This window comes from Sus scrofa, chromosome 13 (assembly GCF_054392235.1).
Source record: "Sus scrofa isolate SSC_HxYL_T2T_F1_AM1 chromosome 13, Sscrofa_HxYL_maternal_Yorkshire_Landrace_v2.0, whole genome shotgun sequence".
Lineage (NCBI taxonomy): Eukaryota > Metazoa > Chordata > Mammalia > Artiodactyla > Suidae > Sus > Sus scrofa.
In genome coordinates, this window is record NC_139395.1 from 152,937,866 (window position 1) to 152,953,700 (window position 15,835).

At 45.2% G+C, this 15,835-nt stretch overlaps 1 protein-coding gene and 1 pseudogene across 1 annotated transcript; both read right to left on the bottom strand.

Annotated features, from left to right (window-relative positions):
* Window positions 1-3,264: 3,264 nt before the first annotated feature.
* On the bottom strand, window positions 3,265-11,347 carry CSTA (cystatin A). Its single transcript, NM_213859.1, is given in 3 exon segments — window positions 3,265-3,827; window positions 5,827-5,928; window positions 11,220-11,347. Coding segments are annotated over 3 exon segments (312 nt in total). The 5' UTR covers window positions 11,301-11,347; the 3' UTR covers window positions 3,265-3,698.
* A 2,788-nt stretch (window positions 11,348-14,135) lies between these two features.
* LOC146397703 (SRA stem-loop-interacting RNA-binding protein, mitochondrial pseudogene) lies at window positions 14,136-14,452 on the bottom strand (annotated as a pseudogene).
* Between the last annotated feature and the right edge of the window lie 1,383 nt (window positions 14,453-15,835).

Genomic DNA, 15,835 nt, shown 5'->3' on the forward strand with positions numbered 1-15,835 from the left:
AGTTGTTGGCAGAATTCACATCATGTCACTTGTAGCACCAAAGTCCCCATTTCCTTACCGGCTGCCATGGCCTACTTTAAGCTCCTGAAAGCCACCCGCATTTCTTGACACCATGGCTCCCTCCCTTTTCAAGCTAGCAGTGGTGACTTGAATCCTTATTCTTGGGAGCTGGCTTCCTTCTCTGCTACAGACCAGACAAACTCTGCTTTGGAAGGATTTGTGTGTCTGTATTAGTTGTACCGTAATCTTCCTTTGGACGAACTCAAAGTCAGCTGATTCCCACTTGCATTATACCTGCAAATCCCTTTTGCCAGGTAAGGTGGCATCACAGGTGTGCTGTCTCATGTTCGATCTGAAGGTCTATAGTGGGACACCTTGGAGCGCCCTTCTAGGAGGCTGCCTACCGTGATTGAAACACAAGCCACCTTGCTCTGGCACAGGTAGATGGACCCAGCGGGGTTGCAGGTAGGCCTGTGTGTTCAGTAAGGTGACCCTCATCAGGTTATGCACTTGGAAGTGAGCATCAAAGGTATAAAGTGCTCACTGTTCTTTCAACAAAGCTTTTGAGCATTTAGTGTGGGTCAGATACTATTGTTGTTGGGGATAGCGATGAAGAAGACCTGCTTTTTTGGAGAGTATAATACGGTTTTCTCAGAAGACAAAAGTTCCTAGGACCAGCAGTGAAAAATTCTGTAGCAAATAGACATTACTCCGTGGTGCATGACATGCGATGTCTGATAGTTATTGGATGGATGCGTGAATCGAAAGGATATATTCAAGAATAGAAATGAAATGCAACAAAGATGCTCAGGAGGGAACTCAGAAGCAGAGGAAAGGATTCATAACCACCTTTTCAGAATTTCAGGCCTCCTAAAATGCTATCTGGCTAGTGTAATTACACTAGCCGCTTTTTCTGAATCATTCCAATGTACTGTATTGTGCAAAAAATGTGCAAGTATTCCATCAGGGAGTGGCTTTTAGTATAAAAGAATCTTAGTATGTTTAGTTTGTGATGAATGGCCTTTAAAGCCTCCAGTGTGAAGACAAGAAGGTTGCATTGCTCTTGAAAGTTGATTTGCCTGCTGAAAGGGCCTTGCATGTAATTGCTGCTTGAGGACAACTTGCTGATTTTGTTGCCCGAAGGGTAGGTAGACTTTAGCCAAAAAGAGGACCAAGAGCAGGGGCAAAAGTTCAGAGACGAGTTTGGCCCTTCCTTGACAGAAGGCTGATAATCTACTTGCTAATACTTTTAACACATATTTGAGTACCTTCCAAGTCCTAGGCACTATTGGCCGCTGCTAATAATACAGAAGTGCATACAGATTAAAAAAAAAAAATACCTGCTTTCCAAGAGCAGGTTCAGTGCCTGATGCAGGAACTTCTGTATGCTGCAGGCATGGCCAAAAGATAACGGAAAAGAAGTCTAGAGTATGCTAAGAGATGACAAAGTTCCATATGACAAACCAAAGTGTAGCAAGTCCGGAATGGGGAGTGGGTTGCAAATGACTGTTCGGTGAAGAGAATATGAGAATACCTTTGGTCTTTGAGAAGCCAATTTAACTAGAGCATGACATATAGCGAGTAAATACAGTAATGAGAAGGAAGGTTTCTCATAGGTCAGTTTCTTGTTCAAGTTGCACTCCAAAGATAGGGTTAGGGTTGGGAAACAGTGGTATAATGTACCCAGTGCTACTGCAGTAAACTCTGCTTCTATGCCACATTACCAATTTAGAACTGTACACGGATCACTCACAAGGGGGGGAGGTTATTGAACTATCTAGTCTCATTGCAAATCAAGGAAAATGAATGATCTGCCTAGAGTCAGATGATCTAATGAAATGCATTAGCGGTTAACTTAGGTTACTCAGGATTTCTGTGTGTCCTTAGCCTTGGAGCTAAATTGAGATTGTTTCTTGAAAAACACAACCTTTTTTGTTTGTTTGTTTTTGGCTATACCCACAGCATATAGAAGTTCCCAGGCCAAGGACTGAAGCTGTGCCACAGCAGTGACAATGCCACATCCTTGATCACGAGGCCACCAGAGAACTCCCCAAAATATACTTACTTAGTTGAGCGTGAACACGGAAGAATGTAGAAAATGGTCAAGAAATGATCACTCCTAGTCAGTGTTTCCAGAAGAAGCCTAAGTGAACTCACGGCGTTGTGTCAGGGAGGAAAGCCCAAATGTGAATAAAAGGCTTAAGCAAAGTGAGCTCCTGTTTCTGAACACAGTGGCCCGCTGAGGGCACCCCTGTGAAAGGGGAGAGGACTTGACCTCGGTGAATGTGTGCGGGGTCTCCTGGTGCATGAAGAAGGGACAGCAACTCCACTGGCATTTAGAGATCATTGCTGTCGGTCAATCGAATGACTTTTCCACTGCAGTTTTAGAAACTAGCAAGCAAAACGTGTCTCCTGCTTAAACTTCCTCACTAGTGTCTCACTACCTTGGAGGTCAGTACCAGTTCCTCAAGATGCCTTGTGAAGTCCTTGGCGCTCTGGCTCCTGCTTACCTCCTGCCTCCCTCCTCTCTCCTCTGTTCCCCAGCAGCAGGGAGTGACTTGCTTTCCCTAGTTATTCAAGAGAATGAACTGGTTTGTAGGAAATGCACAGTAACGTATTTGTTGGGGATGGGGCGACAGTATAGATTGCTTTCAAATGTCCAGGAGAAAAGCTTTTCTAGGGCACCTTATCTGTAAGTTTGGGATTGTTTTAAAATTTAAATATATTGTATAAAATCCTTAACTTGGTTTAATTTTGAAAAATGTTATTTCATTTTTCGGGTTTGTAGGGTTGCCCCTGTTCCTAGGCTAGGGGTCTAGTCAGAGCTACAGCTGCCGACCAAACCACAGCCAGAGCAACTTGGGATCCAAGCCTCGTCTGCAACCTATGCCACAGCTCGTGGCCTTGCCAGATCCTCAACCCACTAAACAAGGCCAGGGATTGAACTCGCATCCTCATGGACACTAGCCGGGTCCGTTACCTCTGAGCCACAGTGGGAACTCCTTGATTCAATTTTAAAATGTGTAGGTGGAGATGTAATACTGGCGTCTCGGTAGCCCCAGGGCACTTAAGACCTAGGACCTGGCCTGCCAGAGGGGCGTGCTGGGAGTGCTGGTGGTTTTATCCTTTAGCCGGTTTTGTTAGGCTTGGCTAGTCTTTCTAAGATTTCCACCTGACATCAGTTTCTATGGCATTTCTACTCTCAAGCAATAACATTGATTTGAAGAAGGGACAGATTCCTGTGATACAGCAGAGATGAGAACTAGTTGAAAGGATGAGTTTATTTGAATAGGAACCTTTTTTTCCCCATTGTGATTGATCAGAGGATGCCAAATATCGTTCCCTGTGCTATACAGTAGGACCTTGTGGGTTATCCATTCTACATATAATAGTCTGCCTCTGCTAATCCCAAACTCCCAATGCATCCCACCCCTCACCCCCCAGCAACCCCACGTCTGTGCTCTATGTCTGTGTGTGTGTTTCTGTTTCACAGATAGGTTCCTTTGTGTCCTATTTTAGATTCCCTATACAAGTGATAGCATATGGGTATTTGTCCTTCTCTTTCTCACTTGCTTTACTTCGTATGATCATCTCTAGGTACAAAAAGGAACACTTCTTTATATTGATAGTTGCATTTATTCGCAGGGATCATTACTCAAGAGCCAGTGGGAAGAATCAGCTGCTTCCAGATCATGCTGCTAAAAGCCGGTCAGCTCATCATCCTTGGTTTTGTCAACCTGGTAGCCACTAAGCTCCAAAGGCTTATTTTGGTAAGGAAGACTTTTAAATACTTTTATGTGAACGTAGCTATTACCACCTACATGAACCTGAAAGGTAAAAAAAGAAAAAGTACTTTCAGTCACATGGGCCTATGTCAAGTGAAAGATCCACAGACCCAGAAAGACTTTGGTGCGAAATGCTGGTTTGGAATAGCATTCCTAGAGCATCCTTCCTAGACGCTTGCTTTCCATAAACCTGTCCCTGCATTTTCCGAGAGAAAGGACAGGCTGAGGATATGGCCAGAGGCATAGGTCCTAGGTTTATTTTATTTTCTCTCTTTCTCTTTCTCTCTCTCTGTCTTTTTTTTTTTTTTTTTTTTTTTTCTGTTTTTGCTTTGTAGGGCCACTCCTGTGGCATTTGGAAATTCCTAGGCTAGGGGTAGAATTGGATCTACAGCTGCTAGCTGACACTCGAGCAACTCAGGATCTGAGCTATGTCTGCAACCTACAACACGGCTCACGGCAATGCCAGATCCTTAACCCACTGAGCAAGGCCATGGATCAAACCTGAGTCCTCATGGATCCTAGTCAGGTTGGTTAACCACTGAGCCACAGTGGGAACTCCCAGTGAGTTTCTTTTCTGACTCCCAAATTGGGATACTTGATTTGCCACATGGCATGAGAAGGGAGAAGAAAGTCAGAATTACCCCAGAATATTGGGACATGTGGTTCCCTTATCTTAGTTAGAACCTGCTTTCTCAATGCCCTCTGGTAAGATTTGGCAGGGCCCAAGAGTGGTCAGTCTGGTTACCTTCTAAAGGAAAGGGATCTTGCTGGGAGATTGTGGCTTTGAAGATTGAAATGGTCATTTGGGCATGAAACTGGGGCCTAGAAAATCATGGTAAGAATTTTTTTTTTCCTTCTTACAGCTGCAGCTGCATCCGATTGAAGTTCCTAGGTGTTTTTGTTTTTGTTTTGTTTTTTGTCTTTTTTCTTGTGGGGAGTGTTGTTGGTGTGCCACGCTCAACTCTAATGGATGTTCCCAGTCGAGGGGTCGAATTGGAGCTGCAGCTGCCAGCCTGCACACGGGCACAGGAATGTGGGATCCAAGCCATGTCTGTGAGCTACACACAGCTCACAGCAACACCTTGATCCTTAACCAACCGAGTGAGGCCAGGGACCAAACCCACATCTTCATGGATACTGGTCGGGCTCTGTACCACTGAGCCACAATGGGAACTCCTGGAAATTCCTAGTTTAGGGGTCAAAATTGGAGCTGCAGCTGCTGGCCTACACCACAGCCACAGCGACACCGGATCTGAGCCACATCTGTGGCCAATGCAGCAGCTTGTGGAAATGCCAGATCCTTAACCACTGAGCGAGGCCAGGGATCAAATCTGCATCCTCATGGAGACAGCCTTGGATCCTTAACCCTGAGGACACATGAGAACTCCCATGGTAAGAATTTCCTCTGTTATTCTTGGTTCGGACAAAATAATATTTAACACCCACCGTGTTACCAGTTGAATCTAGTTGAGTTGCAAAAATAATATATTTAAAGTATATTAATCAAAATGCTTATTTGAAGGGAAAACGTGGTTTCAATAGTGTTCCTAGCTAATGATTCAAGTCCTTCCTTAAATCCATTTAATTTAGACACATAGGGTCCCAAAGCTTTGAGACAGAACAAGCATCAGGATGGCATCTGGTCCAGCCCCACATCTTTAGGATCCCACCTCACAGATGAAGCAGCCATAGCTATGCTCTGAATTCTGGAAACTATGAAATTTTTTTCTATCCCTTTTCTGGAAATTAAGAATCCTCTTTACTGTACAACACAGACTGGCACAACACTGCAAACCAACTATTTTAAAAAGAATCAATATAGAAACACTTTGTAAATTCAGAAGAAGAAGACGGTATCTGTGAAATAGACCTCATCATTTGCCAAATTTGAGAGTTTCCCACTCGGGAAGTATCATGCTGGGTAGGCATCTTGACTTAGGACAAGGAGAAGAAAGAGATTATCAGGTGGGGATGACAGAGAACATCACATCAAGTGAGGGATCCAGAATCTTTTGGAGCCAAACAGATGTTGAACACTAACCTTGATGTAGTAATTTATTCCAGCAACCACTTGAGATTTGTACTCAACAGCTTCAAATTTTTCATAAGTTTTATTTGTTTTTTCTTCAAGCTGTGATTTAACCTTAAGAAAAGACAATAGGAAACAAATGACCAAAGCTGTATTGAATTCAATGTATGTGATTTACAAACCTGTTAAATATGTGCTTATAAAAAGGTAATTATGGAGTTCCCATTGTGGCTCAGTGGTTATCAAATCTGACTAGGAACCATGAGGTTGCAGATTCGATCTCTGGCCTCACTCAGTGGCTTAAGCATCCGGTGTTGCCATGAGCTGTGGTTTAGGTCACAGACATGGCTCAGATCCTGAGTTGCAGTGGCTGTGGCATAGGCCGGCAGCTACAGCTCTGATTAGACCCCTAGCCTGGGAACCTCCATATGCCATGTGTGGGTGTGGCCCTAGACAAAACAGAAAGACACACAGCCATCCACCCACCCACCCACACACACAAGTTCATTCTATCTTTGGTTAATAAAAATGAGGGACCAGTCATTGCTATTTCGTTATAGGAGTTCCCCTCACATCTCAGCAGGTCAAGAAGCCAACTAGTATCCGTGAGGATTAGGGTTCAATCCCTGGCCTCACTCACTGGGTTAAGGATCTGGTGTGGCAGCAAGCTATGGCTTGAGTCAAAGATGTGGCTTCGATCTAGCATTGCTGTGGCTGTGGCATAGGCTGGTAGCTGCAACTCCGGTTCGACCCCTAACCTGTGAACTCCCATGTGCTGCAGGTATGGCTCTAAAGACAAAAATAATAGCATTACTACTCACATAAACATTTTTAGTTTTGCAAATCATTTCAGACTCAAAGTTGCCAAAATGCGTGTAGCACATCTTAAGATTACGTAATCACATCTGAAAGTCCCTTTGCCACGTTATGTAACATTTTTTTCTAGGATTCAGGGATTAGGATGTGGACCTCTTTAAAGGAGGTCATCATTCTGTCTTCCACAGAGGGGTAGACGTTTAGGTGCCAGCATTCCTCAACCAAGCAGGAGAGGAGAAGGCAGCGAGGGAGTCTCACGTTCACTATGCAAACATCCACTGACTCCACCAGGTTTCCGTGGGGGTCCTCCATTCCTGCTCTGAGCTGGGCTTGATATGCCCGTACTCACTATGGTTTCTCTGACTCCATTTCTGCTAAGAGGAAAGCTCTAATCTTCTGCTCTGGTGGAGGTCTAGTATTAGTTAGTCTTCCAGGGAGGATGCTAGTGAGAGGGAAGGATCTGGGGGGCAATGTAACTGCTCCTTAAAGGGATCTTCCATCGATCCTCCTGGCTCTCATCTTCCTCAAGTTCCTGGTGGTGTTGGTGCTGGAGCCATTTTGGAATTCTGCACCATGAATCTGCTGGCTTCGGGCTCAGACATTCCCGTGTGGCCTAGACTCTGTCTAGACGACTCACCTGTTTTCTACTGTCTATCTGCTTTCCACTTTCCAAAGTTTTGTCAGTGCCTCTGAGATGTTTGCCTCTCCCTCATTGTCTCTATATTTCCAGGTTTGTTCTCCCTTCTCCTCCAATCCTTTCCTGTCACTTGGAGGGACTGGAAGCCCATGTGTGTGTTCACATACCTTGCTTATGGGGCAGTTGGCTCACTGCCCGTGACGGAAGCACTGCATGGGCACATACAGCTTCTGTCAGGCTTCTGGTGTGTCTAGGGTTCTCCCAAGGCTACCCAGTCCTTCCCATCACTGGTCAAATGATGGGAATCCTTTTCTCTTGGTGCCTCAGTCTGGGTACCAGAACTGTTGTCAGAGACCTAGGCATTTGCAAACTCTTTGGGTTCTCAGACCATTTTTGAAGGGCAAGCACTTCATGGGCCACTACCCATTTCTTCCGTAACCCTCAGAACAGATGGGAAGACGGTGGTGGCTTTCTTGAGCTGGAAAGTGAGGTTCCAAAGTAGAGAAAGGAAGAAGGGAAATAGTGAAGGAAGGAAGGAAGGAAGGAAGGAAGGAAGGAAGGAAGGAAGGAAGGAAGAAAGGAAGGAAGGAGGAAATAGGAAGAGTTAGGGTACAGGAGAAAGAGGAGGAAAGTGGATGAGCAGGCAGAGAGATGAGTAAGGGGAGAGGTCACTGTCTTCTTGCTTCCCCCTCCGAACCCTTTGGAACCAACACTGGGTAACAGTCAAGTTAGGAGCTGAGTTGGAAAGGGTTCATCTCTACACTAAACCCCAAATTCTCTTTTTATGCCTCATTTTGCAGATGAGGAACCTGCAGCTGTAAGGGGAACATAACTGCTTGAGGCTGAAAATTACTAGGTAAAGATTTACATCCCTTGCCTGGCAAGTACCTGATTTATCTTTTCCTTCCTCCCTCCCTCCCTCCCTCCCTCCCTCCTTCCTTCCTTCCTTTCCTCCTTCCTTCCTTTCTTTCTTTCGTTTTCTCTCCCTATCTCCCTACCTCCCTTCTTCTTTTCTTTAACCATGTGTCAGAAGTTTTTATCTCTGTCTGTCCCAGAAATACATCCAAATCTGTAACCTTTTCATTGTATCTATGTAGTCCGCAAATTCAGGATTTTCTATGGGAGAGTTAACTTCGCATGTCCTGATTGGTTTCCATAAGTGCACTGGCACCTGTCAGACTGTGAGCCCCGATTTCAGGGTCATTGTATTTGTAACCCGTAGCCCTACGCCCCCTTCCCAGTAAGACAGATTTGTATGGCTCGAGTACAGTGGATCCTCTGAACCTGGGAGGATGGGATTTGAGGTGAGGAGCAGGCAAAGGGGCAGAGTGGGAAGGAGCTGGTGAGTGAGACCTTAAGTTCCCGAAGGCAGGTTGGTGTTGAAAGGCCCTGCAGGAGGGGTACTAGGAGGCTGAGGGCCTGCTGGGAATGGTGGTTCAGAGTCTGGTGGTCAATGGACCTTGAGCTGAACATAGTTAGCATTCCCCTTCCTCAGCCCCCCACGTCTGGTGGTGGTTGAGGGGCTGGCGGGAACCATGTAGGTTTGTCACTTGGGCCCCAACCAGGGGAAGGATGCACCAGGGAGGAGCCCCTGGTAAAATGCCCTTCCCCCAGAGCTGTTGAAGCCTGTCTTGTTGCTGCAGAGCATACATCGTGGTGAGGTGTTCGTTCTCTGGGACCTGAGGGTTTGAGCCACGCTGCACCCGAGGTGTAGGCTTTTGCCCTATCTGCCATCATGGTGCAAGAACATCATTCTGGCTTGTGCATTATCTAGGAAAAATGCATAGACAGCTGATGGTGGAAGCATGGGGAGGTCATGTTTTGGGACGTTTTGGAGGGTGAGATTGTGGGTAGCAGCATGAAAGTAGAGTAGGGTGGGGAGAGGTGGCTTGTGGACATTTGCCATCTGAGTGTATGTTTGGGAGGCAGAAGTATGGAACAAGGCACCCAGTATGCAAGAAATGATGGCACGTGGCATAAGAGAGGAGGACAAAGTCTTAGACTGGAAGGAGGAAAGGGATCAGCAGGGGACAAGTAAATCAGGGCATTCTGGCACCACGTGGCTGCAATCTCCTAAGAGAAGAACCTGAGATGCTCTCTGGTCTTGCCAAGGGCACGGGAGGGAGTGAGAAACTGAGGAGAGAGAAAGTTCAGCTCCACCTCTGTGGGGTCTCTAGAAAAGGACCAACAGAACGTGGTTGAAAGGATCTTCTGGCAGCCCCAGGGTCCTGCTGTAGTTGTCACTGGCATGAATCCATCGACTTGTAATGGGTGAGTTTTGTGTGCTTCTGCATCTTCCCTGAACCTGAAGCAGAAGCTGAGGAGGACGTGGTGACCGCGGAGTGAGCTCTAGTTGAGGACTGGAAGGGCTGAGCTCACAGGGTCATGGAAATCATGGGTGGAGGAGAATATGAAACCACCCATCATGGAATCCAGGCTGGATGAGAGCTGAGTGAGTCTGGGCATGCTCTGATGAAGGTGGGAGGGTGAGTGCCTGAAGGATTCTGGTGTGACTGAAGGGCAGGTTCTCTGGTCATGGGGCAACGGGAAAGGTGACTGATGAGGAGACTGCCGTCAGGGAGGAGAACACAAATTTGTGGGTGCGTAAGAGCCAGGAGAGGCTAAGCTCCGGGGTGTGTCCATAATGCTATGCAAATGAGGCGTTTGTCTGGTGTCCTGGCAGGCCAAAATCAGGATCTGTGTATATGCCAGGAATAGTATTCAGCACTCAGGTTTAACTTAGGGGTGTGTGTGTGTGTGTGTGTGTGTGTGTGTGTTGTGTGTGTGTAATGTGTTTATGCATCTGTGCATATGTAATAACAGTCCCTATTTCTAAAATTGTACATCAATTAAAAAAAACTATTAGAAAAAACATGGAGTTCTCATTGTGTCTCAGCGGGTTAAGAATCCAACTGGTATCCATGAGGATTCAGGTTTCATCCCTAGCCTTGCTCATTGGGTTGAAGGTCTGGCGTTGGCGTGAGCTGTGGTGTAGGTCACAGACAGGGCTCGGATCCTGTGTTGCTGTGACTGTGGTGTAGCCTGGCAGCTGTAGCTCTGATTTGCCCCCTAGCCTGGGACCCTCCATATGTCTGGAGTACAGCCTTAAAAAGACAAGAAAAAGAAAAAAGTCGACGGGATGTCTTCCCTCTCTGCCGCAGGGTGATGCATCACACGAGGGGTCAGTGGAGGAAAGGCTTTCAAAATTGCAAAGCACAGAAACCAAAGGGCAACAATTTACACACCTAAACAAGCAATGTATATTTAGTCTTTTCATCCAATAAGCACTACCATAAATTTGTAGTATATGGGTGATGGCTGGTCAGAGAACACAGAAAAAATGTATCAGCTTGCCAAACCCATGGAGTTCTATTTTCACCAGAACCAATTGTGGAATCACCATAGACTATGCCACTTCTCTTCTCTCCTAGTTTAATCATCTTCCAAATACTGAAAGACGAAAACATTGTCCACTTAGCCAAATTTGTAGCAAGTCTGGAAGTGGATCACCTTTTATGATAATGTTCAACCCAGGAAACAAATTTTCCCTGCAGTGCTTTTGAAGTCTAGCTGGTCAATTGTTAGCCACCTCAGATTTTAATTACATGTTGGCTCCATTTGGTGAGCACGGAAAATCTTCACCAGAAACTGAATTAGTGATCCTCAAATTGTAACTTCTAAGACCTTTAGAGGTGGTCCAATAGAAATAAATGCTTCTTTGGAGAACGGGGAAACGGAGGCTCAGAGTAGGGATGTGAGCGGCTCAAGATCACTCTCACAGTTAGGATTATGAGAGGTTTCATCTGAGAAACGTTTTGATTATAAGGAGACCTGAGCAAAACCACCCATTTCCCCATGATCTAGTTTTCATGTTCACCCCCACACTTCAGAGGGCACCAACCTAGGAACCAAGATTTTGCATCAAAGCTCGTCATGGGCTGTATCCACTCACCGTGGTGGCAATCTCCTGGATTTCTGGAGTGGCAGGTCTGGCTTCAGTTAAGCCCCCAGGCATCATTTTGTCTGATTCCATCTTCTCTGGGCAGGAGGCAGGTGCTGAAGTGGTCAGGCTAGAGTGGAGACTCTGGTTTTAAGAGAGGGTGGTGTTCACAAGCTCCGCCTATAGAATGTTTTCCACAAAGAGGAAAGAGCACTGGGAAGAGGAAGTCTTCTTGCTTCCTTGACACAACATCTGAGAGGACCTAGGAGAAATGAAGGGTGGGGAAGAAGGGAGTGGGTGTGTAGAAGAAGGCCTGCCAGAACAAGCATCAAACTTCCCCAAGTTCTCTTTGTAATGATTCCTTCCTGTTGCATTTGAAGTTTGAAATCCGAAACCACAACCAGAGAGTGTCCCCATGTTTAAAACCTCTAAGAAATTTGTTATTCTTTGAAAGGACTATTTATTCAGAATGCCAAGGCTGATTGTTGAAAATTGACTTGAGTGTCTAAGGAAGGTGGGAGGATCTGTCTGGAGAACCTTGGCCGGGAAGTTGTATTTCACTTTTATCTGCAGTAGAACTATTTAAAATACAGAAAAACACAAACAATAAAACAACAAACACCTGTATTCCTATCACCCGGAATGACTACTTGTAACATTTCATCATATTTGCTTCCCACTTTTTTTTTTTTTTGGTAATTGTTTTGAAGAAAGAAACTATGAGAGGTTCCCCACTCCTGCCACCCCCAATCTTGCCCTCCAACCAGGTAAATTTTGTTGTGAGTTTGGTATCCTTCTCCCCCACTTTTATACTTTAAGTTCATGTCTTTAAAAAAAAATCTGCCTAAACTTTATGCTAAACATATATTCTATATTATCCTTTATTTCCTACTCAATATGTTTTCGAATCATTCCATGTTGATCCCCAGAGGTCAATCTAGTTCCCTTCCTTTAACTGTTACCCTATGACAGATCTGTTTATCTACCTACTTCTATCTGTCTGTCTGTCTATCTATCTACCCGTCTATAGTTTATTTTGACTGCTATATCCTATTCCGTACTTTACATACCTATTCCCCTATTGAGGAAGAGTTTTGTTATTTCTAGTTTTTTACCCTTCTAAACAAGATGACACTTTTTTTCCTCCTTTTGTACATGTGTGCAAGCCTTTGTAGGCAAATTATCTAGAAGAGAAATTGTGGTTTTGTGTGAATATTTATTTTTATCATTTTATTCAGTTTTGGGGATATGCAACACGTATGCATGATAAAAATGTTCAAAAGGAACAAAAGGATTCCTAATATAAGAAATGCTTCACTCACTCCATTCCTCAGCCACCCTTCTACTCTCCTGAGACAACTACTGTCCCCAGGTTCTGTTATCTTTCAGAGATGTGCTTTACACATACGAGTATATTATGAACTACACAGATACATACAGATAGATGTATATATACTTTTCTTGTATACATGGTACAAATGCTACCCTACTACATAAACTGCTAAATACTTTGTCACCCCTACCAGTATATTTTGGAGATTGTTTTATGTTAGTACATGGAATGGTGTTTCTCTCTCTCTTTCTTTCTTTTTGGACTTTTTAGGGCCATGCCCAGGACATATGGAGGTTCCCAGGGTAGGGTTCAAATCAGGGCTGTAGGGAGTGGCCTACACCACAGCCATAGCACCTCGGTGTCCAAGCCATGTCTGCAATCTATACCACAGCTCATGGTAATGGCAGATCCTTAACCCACTGAGTGAGACCAGGGATCAAACATGCGTCTTCATGGATGCTGGGCAGATTCCTTCTCGCTGAGCCACCATGGGAACTCCCTGCTTCATTGGTTATAGTGTTTGGCAAATACTTGACAAATTCTTGGCGATCAGTAGGTGTCTTGCTGGATCATCTAAGGGATGCTGAGCAGATGGCTGTCCTTGGAATGCTTCATCTATGTGTAAGGAGAACAGCAAATGTGGATGACATGATGGGTACTCAAGAAGATACAAGTCAGGAGGAGTCCCTGTTGTGGCACAGTGGAAACGAATCTGACTAGGAACAATGAGGTTCAACCCCTGGCCTCACTCAGTGGGTTAAGGATCTGGCGTTGCCATGAGCTGTGGTGTAGGTCATAGACAAGGCTCAGATCTGTGGCTGCGGGGCAGGCTGGAAGCTGTAGCTCCGATTGAATCCCTGTCTGGGAACCCACATATGCTGCAGGTGTGCCCTAAAAAACAAACAAAAAAAAATCAAAAAAAAAAAAATCAAAAAGAGGCCAGAAGTCACGTTAAAACTATGGCTCTGGCTGCGGATAATCCTTGACACCTGCCCATGGTCTTCCCAAGTCAGATCCTCTCCCATCTAGGACTCCACACTTTCTCAAGGCCACAGCCCATTTCCACCCCTCTGTTTACCAACTAGTCCAGGTGCTCCATATCTAGTCTTCCCAGTGGTCAGGCATGGGGTAAGCCGCAGAGCTTCTGTTCTCTTGCTAGACTTTGTGCCCTCTCAGGTATTCTCCCTTGATTCTCAATAATTCGTTGTAGAAGCAAAAACTGCTCCAAAGCCAGTGTGGCTTTTGTCCTACCCTACATATATCTCCGCGTTCTTCTCAGGGTGGGATGGATGCCTCTGACTGACAGGGGAAGAGTCACATACAAGGAAGGGTAGAAAAGAAAAGCACCACCATTAATATCTCCATGTTATTGAATGAATTAAACAGAGTTAATGAAATAGAGATCTTTTTGCAGGTATTGTTTCCTTTTTTTTTTTTTTTTTGGCCACACCCATGGCCTGTGGACGTTGCCAGGCCAGGGACTGAACCTTGGCACAGGTGTAACTGGAGTCGCTGCAGTGACAATACCAGATCCTAACCTGCAGAGTCACACAGGGAACTCCCCATTTTGTCTACTTTCGTAGGCTGTGCTGGTTTCAAAAGTCTTTCTCTTTATCAGATGTTTGATCCTCTTGCAAAGCTTTGGCTTTTTGAGCTTGAACGTGAAGCTTTACTCCATTAATAACATGATTTTCCTATTGCAGGGCTGTGTGAAGTTCTCCTGAAGGACACTGAATCCAAGCCATTCCTCTGGGAAAGTCAATCTCTTAGTCAAAAGGCAAGTGCACTGTATCACATAGCCAAGCTGTGCAAAATGTTCTCTCAGCTCACTCGAGGCTAGGGTTCAGGGAATGTTTCAGACAAACACAGTGGGGTGTCAGATATTCATTCACAGTGCCATAGAGCCTTTCATGGCAAGATACAATTTTAATTTTTTAAATTTTATTTATTTTTTTGTCTTTTTCTAGGGCCACACGGGTGGCATATGGAGTTTCCCAGGCTAGGGGTCGAATTGGAGCTGTAGGCAGCGGCCTACACCAGAGCCACAGCAACGCAGGATCCGAGCTATCTGCGACCTACACCACAGCTCATGGCAATGCCGGATCCTTAATCCACTGAGCAAGGCCAGGGATGGAACCCGCAACCTCATGGTTCCTAGTCGGAGTCGTTAACCAAGGCCTCGATGTGAGCACCTCAGGACTTTACATGTAGTCAAAAATCACCAAAGTTTGACTTCAGATTTCTGAACCAGGATGTCTGCATATCCTCTCTAAAATTTTGGTGATTTCCAATGGGCAAAAATCTATTAAATCTGAAAGAATGAACAGCAAATTCTGTTTTATCCTTTGAAATTAACCAGTAGAATGGGGCTGAACCCAGAGGGGCATTAACCGAACCAAAACCTAGAGTGCATCCACTAGTAGGGCCATGAATACATTGCAGCATGCTAATTGATATGCTTTGCTTCACCTCATTTCTTTATCCTCTTCTCTCTCTCTTTTTTTTTCTTTTTCTTTTTTCTATTTCTTGTGCCGCTCCCGGGGCCTATGGAGGTTCCCAGGCTAGGGGTTGAGTTGGAGCTGTAGCTGCCAGCCTATGCAGAGCCACAGCAGTGTGGGATCTGAGCCTCGTCTGTGACCTCTACCACAGCTGACAGCAAGCTGGATCCTTAACCCACTGAGCAAGGGTAGGGATCGAACCCACAACCTCATGGTTGCTAGTCGGATTTGTTAACCACTGGGCCACGACGGGAACTCCTATTCTCTTCTCTTTGGGAATATTTCCTCTTTCTGTCCTTTCCAGGTGATATGGTGTTCACCCACTGAAAGGTTTTGGCAACATCTGTCCACTTATATTTGCTGGAGAGATACCATGTACTCTTGGGATGGGATGCAGGTGGGTACAATGAACATCTACTGTGGAAATCCCAGTGCAGAAGCTGATGTGTGTAAAATGTATTATAGTGGGAAGAGTGAAGCATTTTTAGACTTGATCATCATTTAAAAGAAAATATGGTCCCTCCCCTCCACAGAAAATGAGGCTTCTTATTTCCAGGGGAGGGAATGCAGCCATGGTGCAATATTCCAACAAAAATTATTGGGAAATTCTTTAGGAGAAGGATTCAGAGAGGTTCAGTCAAGTTCTATAGATCGTCGGATTCAGTGTGTCAAGACCAGTCCTCTGAAATCTTCTCTGGTCCAAACACTGGGAACTTCAGGGAGATGTCAGGGCTGGGAGCTCTAAGAGGAAAAGGGCAGAAAGAGTTATATCATTTCTGCATGGTTCATCTTAATGG